General features: G+C 37.7%; 1 protein-coding gene across 3 annotated transcripts; it reads right to left on the reverse strand.

Annotated features, from left to right (window-relative positions):
* Positions 1 to 829: 829 nt before the first annotated feature.
* LOC123880994 (annexin B9-like) lies at positions 830 to 18,571 on the reverse strand. 3 transcript variants are annotated; one of them, XM_045929492.1, is made up of 9 exons: positions 18,343 to 18,571; positions 17,305 to 17,829; positions 12,054 to 12,230; positions 9,907 to 10,111; positions 5,391 to 5,470; positions 4,602 to 4,674; positions 3,512 to 3,685; positions 2,566 to 2,747; positions 830 to 2,025 (listed from the first exon to the last, which is right to left on the reverse strand). In XM_045929492.1, exons 1-9 carry the CDS (start codon positions 18,355 to 18,357, stop codon positions 1,969 to 1,971), a joined length of 1,488 nt encoding a protein of 495 aa, XP_045785448.1. In that variant the 5' UTR covers positions 18,358 to 18,571; the 3' UTR covers positions 830 to 1,968. The 3 variants fall into 3 exon arrangements, with proteins under 3 accessions (XP_045785448.1, XP_045785450.1, XP_045785449.1); XM_045929494.1 differs by lacking the exon at positions 17,305 to 17,829 and having other exon boundaries at positions 18,343 to 18,569; XM_045929493.1 differs by lacking the exons at positions 17,305 to 17,829; positions 18,343 to 18,571 and adding an exon at positions 13,903 to 14,174.
* Positions 18,572 to 24,092: the final 5,521 nt, after the last annotated feature.

Here is a 24,092-nt window from a genome sequence, read left to right on the forward strand (position 1 = left end):
TCTAGATTTTTGCCCGTCACTGTAAGTATGAGAACTTTACAAAATATTGTCTTATTTCTCATCCATACAATTTTTTCCCCAAAACATTCAAAGTAATACATACTATAGTTTGTAAACGAATAAAATGATTTCAGAACAATAGGGACGGTTTAATAAAATCACCGATATAGTTCTTGAATTTCACGAGCGCGCGCGGCTCATGCTTGCATGCTTGTGTGTGAATCGTATCTGTTTAAGTCAATGTGTGCGTTTGCTCGCGACTGATTGGTCCACAAGCACGCACACTTACGCAATGTACGGTCGGCCTCAGAATTAGAGTAGCAATTCCGCGAAACTATTGCATTAAAAACCTGTATTTTATGATCTTTTTCTAAAAACACGTCACATAACGCATGTGCATAACCGTGCCACACGAATATGATCATTAAGGTGCCAAACGACTTATGGCCTTTGACTGCACTTGTATACGACGTAACCACATGTAAAGCTCACGCGCGCTGGGGTATAGCAAATAACAGTTTACAGAAATGATTAAAAATCCAAAATATACCTATTTTATTTTCTTATAAATTGAATTGATGCATTAATGAACCATGTCATGACACAATAATAATTATTAAGATTACACTTAAAAGTTCAAACTAATAAAAAAATACACACTGACAGACATGGGCTTTTTGGATTTTTACGCAAAAAGTTGTATACTCGACTATAGATTGTGAACAAAAACCGTCAAATCCAAATTAGTTTCATCTTTTTCACTCTGCCGGACGCATACTTAGAGAGAGAGAGAGAGAGAGAGAGAGAGAGAGAGAGAGAGAGAGAGAGAGAGAGAAAGAGAGATATTTTTATAAGGCGTGTGTAATTTTTTATTAGTAAGAGCCGTAATATACTATAATCATGTAAACATCTAACATTGTAAAAAGACATACTTTTGAGACATTTACGTTTGACCACTGACACAGATGAATATTTATTATTAAGGTGATCGCATACCGACAGACTATTTGCCAGATCCATGGCGTAGAACAGATTCGGCCGCATCGGGTTGATCGAAGAAATCATGACATAACCTCTACTCACACCAACGAACTCTGTATAGTGTGCGCAAAACAAATAGTCCAAGCTGAACACTATGACAGCGCAGAAGCAGATCTCAGCACGACTTGTGTATTTAATGCTGTTGAAATCTATACAGCGCACTTTGACTTTGCTTAGACTTAAGTTTAAGTTAAAACGAGACAGATTTATGCCAGCGGTATAACGCTGTCTCGTTTTAAGGTCGATTCACACCAATTGCGTACACGTGACACGTGCGTAGACCCCTAACACGACGGGTTACGCATACGTCCACGCTTTACCCAAGCGGTGTGCCATGTTTCATACAAACATTTCAACGCAATGGTACGCGCTACGTCTACGATTACGCAACGTTTACGCAGCGTGTGTGATCGAATTATATTTACAGCTATGTGAACAGTGTTTTGAGTCTGCGCAAAATCAAAGTGAGCTCTATAGATCTCAGCCTTAGTCTATGACCTGCGCAAACCGTCATGTTATGTTGCAACTTCTGATTAGACTGCATGTTCTACTAGTACAAGTTTCATGTTCATTAATGTTTAGATTAACCCTTATACAGTTCAGGCCTTGACTGCAATATTACCTGGTGGTAAACGATAATGCAGTCTAAGATGAAACCTGGAAGATACAGTTTTATGAAACTATAACCCAATCGGTTTCTATGTGACATCGTACTGAAACGCTAAATCGCGGTACTGCTTGCCTGGGTGGTAGCTGGTAGCCTAGCATTCCTCTGACGGGAAATCGAACCCAGGACCTCTCGCTTATAAGATCACCACTGCGCTAAGGAGGTTTTAAGGTACTGAAAAATGGGCATTTGCTATTCTGGCGGGTCCTGGCATTTCTAACGGTTGTGCGATCTCCTTTGAAAATGTTATGACGTCACTACTAATAGAGACCTAATAGACCCAGCAGACACTTTTTGTAGTGACCGGAACAATCACCCTGAAAAAGAAAGAAAATAGTTATTTTAGAACCGTCGATAATAAACCCCACGCATTGCACTATTGTCGTACCCACTCTTGGCACAAGCTTTACGCTTAATTGGAGGGGAAATGGGAGTATTAGTCATGATTAGCATGGCTAATATTCTTTAAAAAACACCGGCCAAGTGCGAGTCGGCCTCGCGCACCGAGGATTCCGTAACTACTCGGGTATTTTTTTCCAACATTTTGTACGATAAATCAATAATTATTATACATAAAAATAAATAAACATCTGTTTTACAATGTACACGTAAAGCCCTTTCATATGATACCCCATTTGGTATAGTTATCTTACTTTACCACAAATTCGCGGTTTTCAGATTTATTCCTGTACTTGTGCTATAAGAGCTACCTACCTTCCTAATTTCATGATTCTAAGTCAACGGGAAGTACCCTATAGGTTTCTTAACAGACACGACGGACGGACGGACAGACAACAAAGTGATCCTATAAGGGTTCCGTTTTTCCTTTGAGGCACGGAACTCTAAAAATTACCCACCTCAATCCAGCTCTGCAGCGACTCCCCGTATTTGGACTGGAACATGTCCGCGATGTCCCCGAGGTCCACCTCGCAGCGCGTCACCATGATGCGTATGAGCTGACGGTCGTTGGTGCCGAGACCCTTCATCGACTTGTGCAGGCGTTCCGCGAAGAATAGTGGCTTGTTGCGGACCACTTTCACTGAAACCATTTTTTATGATGAATTTATATACTCAGTTGTTAATAGGCTCTAATGACACGGTTTGAAAGGCGTTGACAGGAGCTGATGAAACCTTGCATAAGATATTATGTTAAGGGTACACTTCTTACGCACTACTCCATACAAACGTATTACGCCTATTATTCTATTCTTTGTTGTTCTAGATCTATAACTAAGCCATATATCAATTAACCTCTCCATTATCGATGCCTTAAAAGAATTAATATAGTAAAATTGTATTTATTTTAAAAGTTATGGCCCTTGAAAAATCTCTATTTTAGGGCGAATTTTTAGGCAACTTCGTGCGTAAATAAACTACATAAAAAACCAGAAAATTGAAAAATTAACAGTTTCATTTCACGCTTTACTTCATAATAATTTCATATGTGTAAATAAATATTTTCTTAGTAATTATCACTTTACCGTTTTTGACTAAAAAATCTTGAATCTCAAGCAAAATTCATTCACCTGGCCTCTCGTGTGGTGACACAAATCATTTATTAAAAGTAAATACTATTGCACTCCTTTCGAGATGCAGTTAGAGGGAAAGAGTGACACGCACAAATATATAACGTTGTTTCCGTCATCTGTGGAAACAGCAATTTAGGTTCCATCCGTCATGTCAGCGAGTTATCGCTTCGATAACAGCGGGCTCTTAAGCCCAAGTGTCCTTTGGCAACTAATTTCTGCAATTTTTTGAACATTTTTGACAATAAATGTGTTGAAAAAACTTTGAATCTCTTACCGATAGCGCGTAGAGCCTTCTCCAGGTCACCGGAGAATTCAGCCTTGATAGCGTCATCGATGTCGTGGCCAGTCAGGTTCTGGTACTCCTGGAAGACGGCCGCCAGCTGCGTGAATGATCGCGAACACAGCACCGCGTTGAAGATAGACTCGTCTGTGCCGAGGCGAAGCTCTCCTGGAGAAGACATTGAGTTGTCAATTTTCATCTATTTTTAACCCCCGACCCAATAAAGAGGGGTGTTATAAGTTTGACACGTGTATGTGTGCATCTGCCTGTGACATCGTAGCTCCTAAACTAATGAACCGACTTTAATTTAGTTTTTTTTTGTTTGAAAGATGGCTTGATCGAGAGTGTTGTTTCAGCCGTTTGAAAGATATCAGCTCTTTTCTAGTTACTGTAACCTTCACTTGTCAGGGGTGTTATAAATCTTTAATTTACACTTGTCATAATAAGCTTTTAAACTATTTTAAGACGAGTTGCAAAGCTGAAGTGGCAATGGACAGGGTGCATAGCTCGAAAAACCATTCGGGTTAGACATAGGGGTTCTAAGGTGCTATAATGGTGACCTCCCACTGGAAAGCGCAGCGTTGGCAGACCCCTCACTAGGTGGACAGACACACGAGTGATCCTATAAGGGTTCCGCTTTTCATTCAGGCGTACGTAACCCTAAATTTACAGCACAAGGCTGTTTTCTTACAGCATAAGCCTGTTTTCTTACATAATTACATACATTTATTACAAAATGCACTGAAAAATTAAACGTTATATTATAATATCCTTTAGCAATGTATATTACCAACTGTGCTAGCTGTTTGTCAGTAACAACGGCCGGAAGTTAGCCACCTTATCATTATTATTAACCTATAATTTATTGTATGGAGGTCATGACTCATGATAAGATTGTTATAGTGATTGTTGGATTCCGTTGCGTTAGCCGTGTTAGGGTCCTGGCTGAAAATCAGCGATGTAGGTACAGTCAAAGGCCGTAAGTCGTTTAGCACCTTAATGATCATATTACTTATCATTTTACTTGGATATAAATTAAAATATACTTAGTATAGTTTTATTCCATAAAAATTGGTTTTATTACCTGCTTGCAGCAAGCTCCTGGCATCTTCCCTTGCTCTTGCCTGGTCTACGTGGAATTCTTCCGATCGGTTGCCCTGAAATCGAAAGTACCGCATTTTAATAAACCATATTATCTATATTTAGAGCCTCGATAGCTCAACGGTTGAGGAGCGGACTAACTTCCGAAAGGTCGGCGCGGCGGTTCAAACACAACCCGTTGCACTATTGTCGTACCCACTCCTGGCACAAGCTTTACGCTTAATTGGAGAGGAAAGTGTTAGTCACGATTAGCATGGCTAATATTCTTAAAAAAAAATATATATATATATATATATATATATATCCATGTTTCCATACTTATAATATAAATGCAAAGTGTGTCTGTCTCTGTCTGTTCGTCTGCTACTTTTTCACGGCCCACCCGTTGAATCGATTTTGACGGGTACATATTTAACTTACATCTCCAAGAAGGACACAGGCTAAGTACTTTTTAACGAAAGTAGAAAGTTTAGGAAAGTAAGTGTTTCCACGAAAACTTCCAAAAACTTGTATTTACGCGGACTAGCGCATGTTTGCAACACCTGCTGGCAAGTGATAATGCAGCCTAAGATAGAGCGCGCTCGCCAAGAAGAGTATTAGATTAATTCACTCTTGACTTTAAAAAATCAATATTGAAAGTGGAACGGAAAACTGATATCGTAAGGAGTGCGGTATCCTAGCAGTTCGGACTAGAAACGAGGAGGCAAATCGCTTCGGTATGATATGTAAGTACAAATAACCTAATTTAAATTAAAAATACAAATCACATTACCATGCACAATGATGTCATCAGCCTCTTGAAATTTCCTGAGGTGTCGCCGCGCAAGTCATCTTCTAGAAGAGTTCCGTACACTGAAAATAAAACGCATACATTAAAAACCGGTCAAGTACGAGTCGGACTCGCACACGAAGGATTCCGTACCATCGTATAATATAACACTTTTTAATTTAATTTTGTGTGTAACCACAAATTCACGGTTTTCGGATCTTTCCCGTTACTTGTGCTATAACCTTTCACTCCCTCCCTTTACATTACTACGGTTTGACGGTCTGCCACAAACACAGACAGACAGATCGATAAAAAGAAAAACAACGACGTGATCCTATAAGGGTTCCTTTTTTTTGAGATACGGAGCCCTAAAAGTCGGTATTAATATAACAAAAACAAAGCATATTACAATATTACTACAGCGGGATTATTATAGACTAGCTGATGCCCGCGACTTCGTTCGCGTGGATGTAGTTTTATAAAAATCCCGTGGGAACTCTTTGATTTTCCGGGATAAAAAGTAGCCTATGTGCTAATCCAGAGTATAATCTATCTCCATTCTAAATTTCAGCTCAATCCGTCCAGTAGTTTTAGCGTGAAGGAGTAACAAACATACACACACACACACACATACAAACTTTCGCCTTTATAATATTAGTGTGATACATAAACTAGGTCCTCGCCTAGGTAAATTGGCTCATTTACCCAATATTTTTCAAGCATCTAGTGCAGATGCGCATTCCTAGAAAGAAATTACCATCTATTTTTATCGTCGACTAGGAAAACGTATACTGATTCATTCCACTACGAATACGATTATACTTCGGAGAAAGTCAACGGCAAATTACAATAGTATTTTGGCATCGAACCAATATTTCCTATGGATTTTCCTCACAGTTTGTTATTGATGAGAAAATGTATGCGAGGAAATACCTATTATAAGCGATTTGTTATTAATGCCCGAACCTTTTACGAACACAAGTGATAAATAAGTTTTGATAACGATACAAGCTTTGACGGAAAAACTGTGAACAGTTGTATTTCATAACAGACAGGATGTACGAAAAATATCATTGGTAATATTAATATGGACAGAGGCTACTTTTTATCCCAGAAAATAGATTTCCACAAAATTTTGAAAAAAAAAAAAACTGAATTCGTGCGAAGGGCATTATCTAGTTAGCAATCATTTTTAAGCGCAAAAAGGCGCTAAGGGTACAAAAGGGTTAAAGTATAGGTTTTAGAGAGAAAATAGTTAGTAGGTAGGTAATAAAAATGTATAGAAGCCTTAGAACTACTTTACTCTGACGAAAAACATTAAAATTTACGAGATAACTATGCATCTAAAATTCTATTTCTATAGTCACGGAAATCACTTTCCATATTATTATATACTATATATGGTAGAGATATATAATTATTATATATGGTAGAGATCTCTTATAGAGATAAGTGCTTCCCTGTCCACTTTTTCTTTCCTTTTATTTATATTGTTACAACTTTCTGGTACAAATAAATAAAAATATACTAGCTGATGCCCGCAGCTTCGCCCGCGTGGATTGGTCAGATCCCCTGCAGCATCAGGATTGAGGAGTTGGAATCCAAACTTTTTATGAAACAATGTCGCAAAGTTCCTCTATCGATTAAAAAAGAAATGACGCAAATCGGTTCAGAAATCTCGGAGATTTCGGTGTACATAGGTAGAAAAACACAACTCCCTTCTTGAAAGTCGGTTAAAAAAGTAGCCTATGTTACACCCTGGTCAATACTCTACTTGTATGTGAAAATTCCGTTAAAATCGGTTCAGCCGTTTCGAAGATTAGCCTTTTCAAACAGACAGACAGACAGACAGACAAAAATTTTAAAAACGTGTGATTCAGTTATGGTATCGTTCAAATAACCATATGACCTTAATATGTGGTAGTTATTTCGAAATTACAGACAGACACTCCAATTTTATTTATTAGTATAGATTCAAAAGCGCGTTTGTTTTTTGGTTTATTGGTTCGTTCTTCAATCACGCTGCAACAGAGCAACAGTTTAACCTGATTTTTTATATGGATATAGTTAAAGACCTGGAGAGCGATATAGGCTACTTTTTATCCCGAAAAATCAAAGAGTTTCCACGGGATTTTTGAAAACTTTTATCCGCGCGAACGAAGTCGCGGGCATTCTAGTATAAAATAATATTATGCGAGAAGACTTAAGCATACCAGCAATCCTAAAGTAAGGATCATTAGTAATTGTGAAGGAAACGTCTCATTTCAAGTCAAGGATGTTTTACACAATCCAGAATGTGTGGATTCGCGGTAATGACTGCAATGGAGCATATTATTGGAGTTCAAAATTGCTTGTATCCTTCACTTATTTGCTTGTCTTCCACTTCCATTTAATTATAACGTGTAATTTTACCTCAGAGGAAATCTAAGCCATTTGATTTTCTAAATAAAATAGTACATAGTATATTTATTTTAAAGTGAAAGAAGATTTTGGAGAATGATGTATATTTTTATCTGTGTCTGTGGAAGTGTTAAACCAGTTTTGACCATTGATCCATACTAATATTATAAATAAATGAGAAAGTCTGTCTGTCTGTCACAGCAGCACAACCGATTTTTATGTAATTTGGTACAAAATCAGCTTACATCCCGGGGACGGACATAGATAGACTACTTTTTATCCCGGAAAATCGAAGAGTTCCTACAGGATTCTCAAAGACCAATCCGTTTAACCGATTTATATGAATTTGGGTGAGGAGATAGCTTGCGTCCCGAAAATTGACATAGGCAACTTTTTATCCCGGAAAGCAGAGTTCCCACGGCGTTTTTAAAAAAAAACCTAAATCCGCGGGTATCATCCAATTTTTTTATAAAAATTTGAATAATCATTAATCATCATGATCAACCCATTGCCGGCCCACTACCTGATCCATGCTGGATGAGCACGGATTCGCAGACCTCACACACCTTTAAAAACATTATGGAGAACTCTCAGGCTTACAGGTTTTCTTACGATGTTTCCCTTCGCCGATAAAGCAAGCGATATTCTTAAAATACAACTTCGAAAAGACCGGGAACTATTCCCCGACCTTCTGAATAGATGGCGGACGTCTGAGGCTGAGTTCGGAAGCTCAGATTTAAGACACTGTTAAAAAGAGACAGCGTTATACCACTGGCATAAATCTGTCTCGTTTTAACTGAAACTTAAGTCTAAGCAAAGTCAAAGTGCGCTCTATAGATTTCAACCTTAAACATTAGACTTATCACGGCTCACTCGGATATAAAAAAATATAACTTGTCCTTATCATAAAGAAATAGATGTTATATTAAAAGCAACAACCGGTTAAGGAAAAACCTTGGCTGCTGGCCAAATGTCGAAGTTATATCCTATATTATATACCTAGTGAATAATATTATTCAATGGCTAATATTATTTTTATGCTAAACTGGGAACAGACATAATTTTGATTTAGTAAAAACCTATGGGAACCGTTTAATTTTCCAAGATTAAACAGATGAGCCTTGAAAAGATAGAGGCAGAGAGACTTCGCATTTAAATTATTATTATTGTGGGCTAAATGATGCCCGCGGCTTAGCCCGCGTGGATTTAGGTTTTTAAAAATCCCGTGGGGACTTATGATTTCCAAGACAAAGTTTCCTATTCATAGTAGCCCGTCCCCGGGATATCCCTACCAATTTTCGTTTTTTAGCCGAAAATTTGTCACAGTTTCACTATCGATTTAAAAAAATTACGCTCAGAAATCTCGCAGATTTCGGTGTAGGTAGAAAAACAACTCCTCCGTCTCTGAAAGTCGGTTAAAAAGCCTATGTTACTCCTTGGTTAATCCTCTACTTGACTGTGAAAGTCTCGTCAAAATAGGATCAGCCGTTCCGAAGATTAGCTCGTTCAGACAGTGTCTGTCTGTTTTTACAAACAGACAAGAAAAATTAAAATATGATGTGATGTGATTCAGTTATGGTTCATATAACGTTACGAGCGTAATATGAGGTAGTTATTTGGAAATTACAGACAGAGACTTGGATTTTATTTTTATTAGGTACTAGAGGATGCCCGCGACTTCATCCGCGTGGATTTAGGTTTCTGAAGATCCCGTGGGAACTGTTTGGTTTTCTGGGATAAAAAGTTGTCTATGTCAATAACATGGACGCAAGCTACCTCGGTACCTTTCGTACAAATCGGTTAAGCGGATGGGTTTTTAGGAATCCCATGGGAACTCTTTGATTTTCTGAGATAAAAAGTAGCCTATGACGTCCTCGGGATATAAGCTAACTCTGTACCGAATTTCGTCAGAATCGGTTAAACTGTTGGGCCGTGAAAAGGTAGCAGACAGACAGACACACTTTCGCATTTATAATATTAAACACACTTTCGCATTTATAATATTAGTATGGATAGAGTATGGATAGATTGAAACAGTTTATTTCAGTGGGCATTGGCCACCGCACCACTTGGGCCAAAATTCGGTCGGGAGGAAGTTATGTATAGAAGATTCACTCACTTGCAGTATACGCTTGTTTGATAACATGGATCTCATGGTTGGACATGGTGCACATGACTTCGATGAGCACGTCTTCATCAGTGCCGATGCCCGCTGTGGCATCGTGGAGCTCCTTGGCGTAGAACTGAGGCAGTGGGGTCATTAGAGCCACTAGTATGTCTTCAAACTTCCCGGTGGTCTCGCTTTTGAGATCTGATACCAGGTCCTGCTGACAAAATTTGCTAAGTATATCGTCTAATTTTCTAGAATAGAATAATCTAATACGAAGAAGAAAGAAAAAATAATCTTTATTTCCAGACTAGGGGATGCCCGCGGCTTCGCCCGCGTGGATTTTGATTTTTTTTTTTGAATCCCGTAGGAACTCTTTGATTTTCCGGGATAAAAAGCAGCCTATGTCCTTCCCCGGGATGTATCCCAAGTCTGTACCAAATTTCATTAAAATCGGTTCAGCGGTTGGGCCGTGAAAACGTAGCAGACAGACAGAAAGACAGACACAGACAGGCAGACGCACTTTCGCATTTATAATATTAGTATATTAGTATGGATAAATGAATTACACGCAGGTACTTTTGAAGTCAACTGCATCTACCACTATTTCGGAATGCCTTTTTCTACTGCATACTGGTACTGGTTATAATATAAACATATTCTATTACTGCGGTTTCAAATAAACAGTGTTTCTTTCTTTCTATTACCCAATGCAATTTTTAATGCGTTAAGTAATTATATGAAGTATTTGTTTTCAAAAAATGAATTTCCAAGACCCCTTTAGAATAAATCAATTTAAAAATTAAATCCAAAAACTTAGAATAATATCATTAAATAAATAATCATAATCATTTATTTGACATATATATGTAAAATTAATTATAATTAAAGCATAGTGTTTTGTAATTTTATACAAACAGTGTATATTTATGCTATGGATGTTTGTTATATCGATTACGCAAATTATAAAGTAATATCACTTAGGTAGGGTGTAGCCGACGCCGGAGGGACCAATTTACTAAGTGGAATTGAAATATGTTTTAAAGGAATACCTAGGTGTGCACGCAAAAAGGAACCCTATACCAGGAAAATAAAGTATCTAATGCCTTAAATCGCACTACTACATTTCAGATAAACTATGGCACACAAAATTTTATGTGGTATTGTAAAGTTTAAGAACACAATTGAGATGAGATGAATATCGAATTAGTGTGAGTATCCCACCATGCACTAAAGAGCTACGGGTACTGGTTCTGAGCACAAGTAAATTTTAGAATATTCACATCCTCTTCTTACTAATATAATATGAAAAGGACAGACACAGTTTGACAGTATAGAGCTGTCAAGCCGCGTGGTTTTAGCTGCCATTTGCGAGTCTATTGTTTAAATTTGTAGCCTACACTATTTAAAAACTGTTCGAAACTAGTCGAGCTTACATCTACTAAATACGTGAGTATATATAGTTTAAACATTAAAAAGCTTAGAATAACATCTAAATTATCCATACTAATATTATAAATGCGAAAGTGTCTGTCTGTCCGTCTGTCTGTCTGCTACCTTTTCACGGCCCAACAGAGTAACCGATTCTGAAGTTTGGTACAGGGTTAGCTTATATCCCGGGGACGGACATAGGCTACTTTATATCCTGGAAAATCAAAGAGTTCCCGCGGGATTCCTAAAGACCCATCCACTTAACCGATTTGTATGAAAGGTACCGAAGTAGCTTGCGTCCCTGTAATCGAAATAAGCAACTTTTTATCCCGGAAAATCAAACAGTTCCCACGGGATCTATTAAAATCTAAATCCACGCGGACGAAGTCGCGGGCATCCTCTAGTCGTAAATAAACTTATTAGTAGATATACATAATTAAAACTTATAATTAAACTGGTGAGTAGAGGTAAACACGTACGAAACGATTTGCTTCCTCTTTCCTAATTCGAACCGCTAGGATATGGAACGCCTTCCGGCGTCAGTTTTCCCTTCCACCTATAATATGGGTACCTTCAAGTCAAGAGTGAATAGGCAACTTCTAGGCAAGCGCGCTCCATCTTAGGCTGCATCATCACTTGCTAGCAGGTCTGATTGCAGCCAAGCGCTAGTCTATATAATTAAAAAAAAAAAAAACTTGAACGGTTGACCCGTGAGTTGAGTTCCTCACCTTTCCATATAGAGTCTTGAACTCAAAGGCTATCCGTAAGCGCTGCTCGTTACTTCTACGCGTCAACACTTGTATGATTGCCTTCTCATCCGTTCCGAATCCTTTCATAGCCTTGCGGAGGATGGCTGCATCTTCCCGCGGGTCGAACGGGTTCACGGGTACCACCGTTGGCTTTGACTGAAAGAAAATTATATAATTAGGTATCTGAAAATGTCAGAGATTAACGCTTCAGAATAGAGATTCGAGAAAACATGCTTTGTCCCTAATGAATATTAAAAGTTATGAAATTAGATTCATAAATAGTATTTAAACTTTATATAAAAAGTGTTAAAAATTGATTATTTAGTATATAAAATATTTAAGTTACAGTTACATATAATTTCATAGAGTTAATATTTTATTAGAGCAGTGGGGTTATATGCAATAACAATATTGTCATGACCAGTGCTCAAAGTATTATTAACAGTTATAGAAGTTAGTATCTTTAAGTGTTGAAGTCACTATCAGTAGCTTGTTTTGATATAATATGATGTGTAAATTGTAAGATAAGCGCAAAATATTTTTGTAAAATTGCATGTCTTGTGATAAGATAACATCTCATCAATCAAATGATTTTATGATAGAAGTGTATATGAGTAAGAATAAATAAACAACTTTGTTGTATTTAAATTAGAGAAATAGTAAGTTTCTGTGGTCAGAGTACTCAAGTATCAGGAAGTAGTAATTCTAAATTTCAGTCAATGATCATTTACTAAATAACGAAGGCTCTTCTAATATCTATCTACTGAAATATAAATAACTAAAGCCTTACAGGCACAGACATAAACCTTCGTTTACTATATTTTTAACTAGGTTAACTTGTCATCATGATGACTAAATAGGTCAGTATGTGTAAAATAAAACTGACTCTCTGAAATGGACAGTGCTTTATATAGGTTCAGAGGATTTGAACAAAATCGCAACTGCTTGGGCAGTCTTCTGAGAATCTATTCAGTATTATATAGTAAGTATATTAGAATAGAGCTAGCTGAACTGGGATGGATGGCTCGACGGGAAGAATTTCTTGAATACTTTCTTTTCTTAGTTTAAAGAGAAACCCTTTATTTATGCAGAGGTTTAAGGCCTCATTCAGAGTCATGTGAGATGGTGGCTACATGAAAATGCTGCAATATAATATGAGAGTGTCATGCAGAAGCGTTGTCATGCGGTTTGGCTATATATCTTCAGATTTGCGTGGTTTGATCCCGGGCACACACGTCTAACTTTCAGCTATGTGCGTTTTAAGCAATTGAGTGTTACTTGCTTTAATGGTGAAAGAAAACATTGCGAGGAAACCTGTATGCCTGAGAGTTCTCCATAATGTCGTGTGAAGTGAAGTACGGAAACGTTTAAGTGCGGAAACCAGCCCAGAGAGAAAAAGAAGAAGAAGAAGAAGAAGTCGTGTGAAGTCTGCCAATTCGCACTTGGCCAAACCCTTTCCCATTCTGAAACGAGATCCGTGTTCATGAACCAGCGATCAGTTGATGATGACAGATTTGCTCTAAAGCACGCGGCGGGCACTGCTGCGTGCGCCGCAGATTCACCAGCCTAGTTCCCCTCAACGTAGCAGGGAAAAGTGTGGGGTGAGGTATGGTGTGGGGTTGCTTGTACGCCGCTGTAGGCATCGTTGCGGGTATCGCTGCGGGCGCCGCCATCTGCTTCTCCGTGAATGGAGTAACCGCAAGACGCGCCGCGCAACGCCCCGCGTCACTCTGAACGAGGCCTAAGCAGTACGTCGATATGTGAGTATTGATGTATGTATAGACGAAGATATAGATCAGCCAGCTATCCATGAAAGGCAAATAAATACCGTATAACGAAACGACTTGAACCCACGTCGGATGCCAATTGACGCTCTATAGACGCTGCGCATACTCGAATTGGATGTTACTGAGGACATATTAATTATCCCAAAGGAGACTTTCACGGACGAATCGTGCGCCTCAATACCAACACACACGCTCTTACATCACAACACACCATATCACGAATTACTGAAGGTGGAATATCGCGAAAACAATAGTTTTAGAACGAACTACACCCATTTTAGCGGGGACCAAAGTCAAGACTGATTCGTTGGTTATTGTGATAAATGTACTCGGTGAGACGAAGTGAGCATAACAATGTAATTGCAGTAAACTGTTCCTTGAATAGAGTCACTGCGTATAGGTATGGCACCAGGCGTCTAATACTTGTTCGTGAAAACGTATGAAACTTTTTTTAGTAAGTACTTTAATCTATATGAATCATAAATTTAGCTAATATACAGTATAATATATAATTTAAAAATTACAAACCACTCATCAAATGATGACATCAAGTGATGACTTGATGAGTGAACACAAAGAATGAAGAATAACTAGCGACCCGCCCCGGCTAAGCACGGATATCTTTATCATAGACATCCCTAATTTTTTGAAAATAAAATATAGCCTGTGTCGCTCAGGAATAATGTAGCTCTCTATTGGTGAAAGGATTTTCAAAATCGGTTCCGTAATTCCATAGATTACTTCCTACAAGCAAACTTACAAACTTTACCTCTTTATAATATTGTGTAGATTGATTATTATCATGCCAATAGCGACCACCCATGACGTCGCTAGGCAAAACCATAAATCCTCTTTATTCCCTATCCCATAGGAATTTTGAATAATCCTGCCTTTTCCTTGTCTACAATATAAAGGGGATCTCTGTGCAACATTTTAGCTTTCTAGGAAACCCATGGAGGGTTTGGGCTCGTTGATGAATCAGTCAGTGAATCAGGACTTTTATAATATGTAGATTATCAACCAAGCCGGTTGAGGATAAAAATCGGAATCGTCAAAAGGAAAAACCAGATCCCCGTGACTCTCCATAAGCTTTCATCTAAGATATGAGTAAGTATATCATTGTTTTAGCTCCTAAATAATTAACTGAAGTGGTGACCACATGAATAAATGTCAATTAAGTTTATTGAGTCGCCTGATCGCGTCCTAACGTTTGTGTCCCAACAAATTAAAACCACACGTCTGAAGCCTGAAACAAATTAATTATCGCCCAGCTGTCAGCCGCGACTCTGTCTAAATCTGTCTGTATGTCTGTGTAAGTTGGTATCTGGCTAATAAATAGTAGGTACTAGGTACACTGAACTGTGCATGCTATCGGACTAAGTCGCACGCGTGACTTTGGACGTTCGCTCGGACGTCCGAGACATGTCTCGAAAGCCGCGTCCCAATTTGCTTGACGCTTTAGCCCAGACTTTTATATGCATGGCTCCGCGCAACCCTAGGGTCTAAGCCCTCTTTCTGCGCGATTTTACGCAATAGTTTCAGCAACTAAACTTGCAGATGTTGAACAAAGTAGGTACAAGTGACTTTTTAGAAGCTGACTTATTGCTAGTGGACACTTGGCCTTTGGTGTGTTCCCTTCATCATAGAAGACACACAAATATGACAATGCTCGTGAGAATACTAAATAAACAGTTGAACTAAACCAGAACAAAAATAAATGAGTATTGTCTTAGAAATTAATAAAAAATTAACAGTAAGTTGAGTATTCTGTGAGTTTATTTTAAGTCAAGGTTTTACTGTCGTTTTTATTAAGGCAATGGCCTGCTCTACTTCGCAAGTACTATAGGCACACTGTGAAAAGATGCATAATTTCTATAGGTTACGCAGACGAAGTCGTGGGCAAAAGCTAATTTCACAATATAATCATTGTAATTAACAAGTTGATTCAAAGAGCAAATAATGCGTAAAGTCACTTATTATCAGTATGTAATCTGTTGAAAATAGAACAATAGTGAGTGAGATGACTCATTAATGCCATTTACTGTTTCAGTAATACTTGTGCAAACGATACATACTCATATCAACGAGCTAGGCCTATGAAGGTTAAAAATTAAAACTGTTTTTGTTCACAGAATAACTTCCTTAGTTATGGAATTTTTAAGGGGGCATATACTCATTATAGTTATAAAAATTGTTTATTATTTAAATTAAAATAAACAGTTACCTTAATGTTTGAAGGGCTTCTACAATTATGCCTAAGTACCTACTTAATAAGTCAATAAGTAGGTTTATTAAACAAAGCTTTGATAACATGATAGAGTATGACACCTTACTTAATTGCATGAATCATATGAACAGTTTTATATGTAAGAGTTTCCTATAAATGTTTATTATGTGTATGTTTTGTATGTTTAAATAAGGAAGTGTGTGGCCTTCTTAATGTGACGTGAGTGACGTGACCTGCATAGCACACACCACCAAGGTCTCCTAACATCAGCTACTGCGCAAGTATAGTTTACCAGTTGGCCTATTCCATAACTCATTTGGATATACACTATGAAAAGGGTCAAACAAATCATGAGACTTAGTGCTCATAAGCACTGAATCTCATTAATAAACATTAATAATGATGCATGGACAATGTAACACTGGTTTTAAGGTCACTTTTTATAATGTATTGTGAACTAAATACTAAATTACACAACCACTGCTGGAATTGGCCTGCACAGTCAAAATTTAATTAATTGTAAATATTTATAGTCTCACCACCAAAACTTAAACAAGAATTAAACTAAAGTTAAACAGGTGTGTTTGTATGGGCTAAATAAGTTTAATGTTTTTTCACATGGTGGTAAGTGAACCATGTCTTAAGTCAGTATGAATCTAGGTCTCCAATGGCCCATTCAACCAATGCAAAACTAACATAGTCACACAAAATATAAAACCCCCAAAAAAGGCATGCACACACTAAACGCATTGCTACAATAACTATACCAATGTTTTGCTTATCACAAAATGATTAGCACATAGAGCGTGTAGAGCTTGAACAGCTTATAGTTAGGTGTAAGTATTTCTTAATTAATTGTAGTGGTAAAATTATAACATCTCCTAAGTCAGAATTTTTCTTAATTACTCAAGTGTCAGATGACAGAATAAAGTCATAAAACTAAGGTCCAACATATCATAAGCTTGAAGCTTCAGCAAAAGGAAAAGAAAGGGATGCAACATTTAATAAAGAAATAGATGCTTGTCAATTTAATATGTATTAATTGGATGTTTAAGGATGACATCTATCTGCAAAATGTTTATGATTAGTGCTAGTTACATCCAATCTATCAAAAGTAACATCAAAATATCCAATTCAGCTAAAGTTTACTGCATACCAGCTTATCACAAAATTTTGATTTAAGCGATGTTATAACTTTATCAACTAGGGATATTACCTTTGGCATACTATGCACTGGGCTTGAGGATGCACTGTAAGCTTGCTGGCTTTGCCTCGGTGGTTGATATCCCTGATACTGATTTGACTGCTGATAACCTTGTTGAGTATAGCCCGCTGGCGATTGGTGTGGTGACTGGGATTGAGGATAGGCTGACTGAGTTTGAGGATACGCTGATTGACTTTGAGGATACGCCGATTGGCCCTGAGGGTATGCTGATTGACTTTGAGGGTATGCTGATTGACCTTGGGGATACCCTGATTGAGCTGTTGGGTATCCTTGAGCTGGAGAGTAACTTTGAGCGGTACTTGGGTAACCCTGGCTGGGATGGCTTGAAGGTGTTTGAGGATATCCCTGTTGACCCTGATTAGGATATGCTGAAGGGTACCCAGAACCGGTGTTAGGGTAACCAGGTTGTGGAGCCGGGTAACCCATAGTGGGGAAGCCTTGCATTGGCATAGGATTTCCGAATGATTGTGGTGCTGTGTTGCTAAACCCGACATTGTGTAGATAACGTGGTTGACCCTTAAACAAAAGCCTTAGTAAGATTTACCTTTCTTGTACCAAATTTTCACAAGCAAATAATCATTGAACTGCCTCTGGACTATTCCTCTATAGAAACACACTGTGTTTCAATTTTCAACCATGAAGAGCATTGACATGTTGAGTAGAAATGTAATGTCAAAGCACCTAAATTTCAAGATATCTTTATGTTGCTTAGTTTGTTACATAATTCTTACATTAATTTGTTAATTCAAAAATTTTCATTTAAGTACAACAAGTTTAGTTTTAGTGGTACAGCGTATAAGTTTGATAGGTCAAAGGTACCCACGCTAGTTACATTGTATTTTGCCGATAAAGTTCTCAGATGAAATCGAAGAAAATATGTAAGTTGTGTGACGTTTTTGTGTCTAAATTAAATACTAGTTCCTGCAAACATCACATCCTACCACAAGTTAGCTATTTGGTGAAATTTTGTGATAAACAAAACAGGGCTTAGCCTAGAATAAAATATACGCTAACACTACTTGTACTTACTTGGTACGGATTCATTTTAAATGGACTTGTAAATGCAGGAGCTTTAAGTACACCAGTATTTTGTGACTCACTAAGCACAAAACGAGAACGGCACCACTATTTAAGGTAATAAAACACAAAAATAACTAGATTAAAATTAATAATGCTAACAGACGCTTGTGAAATCTGAAATGGATGAAACGTAATGATGAAAGTTGTAACGTCAATACAACTGACACTGTCTCTGAGCCACTGACAGTCGACCATAGATTAATAGGTATGTAATCGACAATCGACAGAAAAGAATAGTTTGATGACGTCATGAGCATGACTTTGACACTTCTTTGACAGAAAAGAGAAATCCTTCATGTAGGTACGATGTTTGGTTCGAATGTATCGATTACATCGATGTACAATATTTTCTTTCAACTACTAACTCTCAACTACTTTCAAAGGCCCATAATATTTCAATGCAGCTCTTAACGAGAAATGACAAAAGGTTTTTGTTTTTTACTGTATTAACTAGCTGCCCGCAGCTTTGCCCTTTATTTTATAACCGACATTTTCTAGTCCCATCAGTTTTGGTGGTCAGGTCCCCTGCAGCATCAGGATTGAGGAGTTGGAATCCAATTTTTTTATGGAACAATGTCGCAAAGTTCTTCTATCGATTAAAACGATAAAGTTTGAATCCTGCTAGTTCCACAATTTTTGATGTGTAGTCTTAAATCATTATATAATTAAGTATATTTTTTATTCCGGTGACGGATATTATGACATCTTTACTTTTTATCCAAGATTTTTTGTAAAAAACCTAAACTCACTCAGTTAGTAATATCTATAACATTTTTTTTAAATACACTTTGTTGAATAATATAATACGAAATAGATAAAAACGACTACAGGATCTTTGCTATTATTTCTTTTTATTAGATGCATTTAAAATTATATCGATAGAAAAATTGGGCATCCCTATTACCGTTGACATACAATGCTATGGCGTCGAAAGAATCAAAATGACAAAACCATAGACTCAAAAAATTGCCTAGGCTAGGAATTATGTAGGAAAAGACGAGGAGTTTCTTTGTTTGTTTATGGTTTCTTTCCAGTTAACTACGTCATACATCATACGTCATAAGAACTACGTCACACTATCGCCACACTGCTCTTCTGGGAAAACCTTGATGCCGGCAGTTAGTCACCTTCGTACGAACGATTTCTAAAGATTACTCATCAAAAATATTCGTTTTTTCACATAATGACGACATGGTGACTACATTACTGGTTTTCTGTTCCATTATTATATCTCATTCTGGTAATTTCAACTGTAACAAAATAGAAATAAAGCTGAATGTTAGGTGTAAGTCATCAAAAAACTCAGAGCTCCCATCCATTCATTCTGTACCTCGGTATCTCCGCGCGGGCCGTATGTACCTAGGTACCTAGGTTTTAAAACTAGGAAGGTCGGACCTAACAACGAAAAAAATGTTTATTATTTAAAAACGCCTGGAACAGAACCATTCATGCGATTTTCATATTTGCGAAAATACTAATTTTTTTAATAGGCGTTCATAGTTGTAATACTAATTTATTATTTTATTGAGATTATTGGTAATATGGCCGGCAATATCAAGTTAATTAAAATTACTGGACTGGATTGCAGTACCTAATAGGTTTGTAATAATTAATATTATAGGGGCAGTTCTTGGGGCTCAAACACTGAACGCGCAAGCATGACAAAGAAGTTATTTAATTTTATTTTGTTTTTCTGTCTGTCAGTATTTTTGTATGCCTGCTTGACCATCTGTACACATATCTATGATCTGTACCTATTACCGGATAATATCGGTCCCGGTTATTATTATTACTAACATCTGATAATAACTGTAAAAACCTAAGGATCGTTTCGTTCTCTAGGCGAGTTGTATGCGGAAAGATCTGGGAACCCACCGCATTATTATGCAAAGAGAATCTTGCCATTATGTGATGAATGGAAAGGGTCATGATCCTCGGGCAATGAAGAAATACGACTATAAAGAAGGGCATTTTTAGGGGTCCGTTACTCCAGACAAAAAAGCGACCCTTAGCCGTGCCTTAGCGGATCACTTCGTTGTCTGTCTGTCCGTCTGCCAAGATCTGTCAAGGGAATCAAAACTAATGTGTAATGTTTTGTATCCATACTAATATTATAAATGCGAAAGTGTGTCTGTCTGTCTGTCTGCTGCGCTTTCACGGCTCAACCACTCAACCGATTTTAATGAAATTTTGTACAGACTTAGGATACATTCCGGGGAAGGACATAGGCTATTTATCCCGGAAAAACAAACAGTTCCCGCGGGATTCCTAAAAACTCATCCGCTTGGCCGATTTGTATGTTTGGTACTGAGGTAGCTTGCGTCCCTGTAATTGACATAGACAACTTTTTATCCCGGAAAATCAAAGAGTTCCCACGGGATCTTTAAAAACCTACATCCACGCGGACGATGTCGCGGGCATCCTCTATTTATGTTATAAATAATGAAGTGTAATGTTTTATTTTTCTGTTTCTTTTTATGATGGTTTAACTACAATAAAGCATATTTCAATTTGCAATTCAATCGCAAAAAATCGGCCAAGTGCGAATGAGATTGGCGCACTGAGGGTTCCGTACTCGAGTATTTATCCAACATTTTGCAATAAATCAAAAACTATTATACCTACATAAAAATAAATAAAAATCTGTTTTAGAATATACAGGTAAAGCCCTTTCATATGATACCCCACTTGGTATAGTTATCTTATTTTGAAAATTGAAACAGGTTTTAATTTTTTTTTAAATGATGTAACCACAAAATCGCGGTGTTCAGATTTATTCCTGTACTTGTGCTCTAAGACCTACCTACCTGCCAAATTTCATGGTTCTAGGTCAACGGGAAGTACCCTATAGGCTTCTTGACAGACACGACGGACAGATGGACAACCGCGAAGTGATCCTATAAGAGTTCCGTTTTTCCTTTTGAGGTACGGAACCTTAAAAACAACAATAATAAAAAAAGTGTAATTTCTATAAGTACCTACTGAACCTGCGTGTGCGTCGTGCGAACCTGACTCGCAATTGACCGGTTTTTTATTCAATGAATAGCTGATGCCCGCAGCTTCGCCTGTGTGGATTTAGGTTTTTAAAATTCCCGTGGGAGCTTTTGATTTCCCAAGACAAAAGTAGCCCATTCGTAATAGCCCGACCCCGGGATGCAACGTGTTTCTGTACCACGTAAAACATTTAAACGGATGATTCTTTAAAACCCCGATGGATCACTGGATGTAGGAATGGAATTCCTTACAGCATCAGGGTTGAGGAGGTGGGATCCTCGAGATCAACGACAAAGTCTTTACCTGGTATAGATACCTTCAATATCAATTTATAACCGACAGTCTCTAAATCCCATCAGCTTTGGTGGTCAGGTCCCCTGCAGCATCAGGATTGAGGAGTTGATATCCAAATTTTTTATGGAACAATGCCGCCAAGTTCCTCTATCGAAAAAAAAATTATGCAAATCGGTTCAGAAATCTCGGACATTTCGGTGTACATACATAGGTAGAAAAACAAAACTCCTCCATTTTTGAAAGTCGGTTAAAACTAGCCTTTCTTACTCCTTGGCTAATCCTCTACTTGTCTGTGAAAGTCCCGTCAAAATAGGCCCAGCTGTTCTGAAGATTAGCCCGTTCAAACAGACAGACAGACAGACAAAATTTTTAAAAACGTTTGATTCTGTTATGGTACAGTTCAATAATAACCATAATATGAGCTTAATATGGGGTGGTTATTTCGAAATTACAGACAGACACTTCAATTTTATTTATTAGTATAGACAGATAAGTATCTAGGAAATTAATCCTTGACTTTGATCTCATACCAACTGGTGATGATACTAAGTGAAGTTACAGTTTACGATAAATGTGAGCTAACTTGGATAAACATTCCTTTTTAAATACTACTAGCTGATGCCTGCGACTTTGTTCGCGTGGATGTAGGTTTTTTAAAATTCCCGTGGGAACTCTTTGATTTTCCGGGATAAAAAGTAGCCTATGTGCTAATCCAGGGTATAATCTATCTCCATTTTAAATTTCAGCTTAATCCGTCCAGTAGTTTTTGCGTGAAGGAGTAACAAACATACACACACACACACATACAAACTTTCTCCTTTATAATATTAGTGTGATAGTGTGATTCCGTTTCAATGGTAAATCGGTATCCGTTATTAAAGTCGGCAAGCCCACCCGTGCGAATCCGGGGGGCGACGCGGGGTCAGCTAGTTTTTTGATAAAATCGTAATTACGTCTATCTCTTCATAATGATAAGGAAGAGCATTAGATTAAAGGTCGAAAAACATTGCAAATATTTTGTAGAATAATTAATAAGCTAATCAATTAATTCTATTTATTAACCCCCGACCCAAAAAGAGGGGTGTTATAAGTTTGACGTGTGTATCTGTGTTCCTGTGTATCTGTCTGTGGCATCGTAGCTCCTAAACTAATGAACCGATTTTAATTAAGTTTTTTTTTTTGTTTGAAAGGTGGCTTGATCGAGAGTGTTCTTAGCTAAATCCAAGAAAATTAGTTCAGCCGTTTGAAAGTTATCAGCTCTTTTCTAGTTACCGTAACCTTCACTTGTCGGGGTTGTTATATATTTTTAATTAACACTTGTTTATTTACTAACTAGCTGATGCCCGCAGCTTCGCCCGCGTGGATTGGTCAGATCCCCTGCAGCATCAGGATTGAGGAGTTGGACTCCAAATTTTTTATGAAACAATGTCGCAAAGTTCCTCTATCGATTAAAAAAGAAATGACGCAAATCGGTTCAGAAATCTCGGAGATTTCGGTGTACATAGGTAGAAAAACACAACTCCCTTTTTGAAAGTCGGTTAAAAAAGTAGCCTATTTTACGCCCTGGTCAATCCTCTACTTGCCTGTGAAAGTCCCGTCAAAATCGGTTCAGCCGTTCCAAAGATTAGCCTTTTCAAACAGACAGACAGACAGACAGACAGACAGACAGACAGACAGACAGACAAAAATTTTAAAAACGTGTGATTCAGTTATGGTATCGTTCAAATAACCATATGAGCTTAATATGAGGTAGTTATTTCGAAATTACAGACAGACACTCCAATTTTATTTATTAGTATAGATGTACTAGGCCCGGCCAGCAGGCGTTGCAATTCGACACTAGGTAGGTACATGTGCGATGTACGTCCGAAACCTTCACGCGTCAACAACAATTGTTTAAAAATTCAACTCAATCGGATGAACGTGTAACGAAAAAACTGAAATAGGCAAAAATTAATTTTTAGGGTTCCGTAGCTCAAAGGGACCCTTGTAGGATCACTTTGTAGTGTGTTCGTCCGTCTGTCCGTCGTGTCTGTCAAAAAACCTGTAGGGTTCTTCCCGTTGACCTAAAATCATGAACTTTGGAAGGTAGGTAAGTCCCGTGTTCACGAAAAAATTAATTTACTATATCTAGTATTCTACATATTAATTTAGATTAACATAGAGTTAAGGTGCATGAGTCGGGTCCACCCGCGAAATTCAAAACTAATTTGGTTTTTCGCAATTTATAAACTAATACGACAAAGTAGGCTATTGTTCCTGAGTGGCATAGGCTATATTATGTTTTTTTTTTTAAATGAGAAATCCCTGCGAAAATTGTAATAAGCTACCCGTGCGAAGCCGGTGCGGGTCACTAGTACAATCATAATACGTATTAGTAGTTATGGATTAGTAGATAGGTATTTTATTCA

Source organism: Maniola jurtina, chromosome 3, assembly GCF_905333055.1.
Source record: "Maniola jurtina chromosome 3, ilManJurt1.1, whole genome shotgun sequence".
Lineage (NCBI taxonomy): Eukaryota > Metazoa > Arthropoda > Insecta > Lepidoptera > Nymphalidae > Maniola > Maniola jurtina.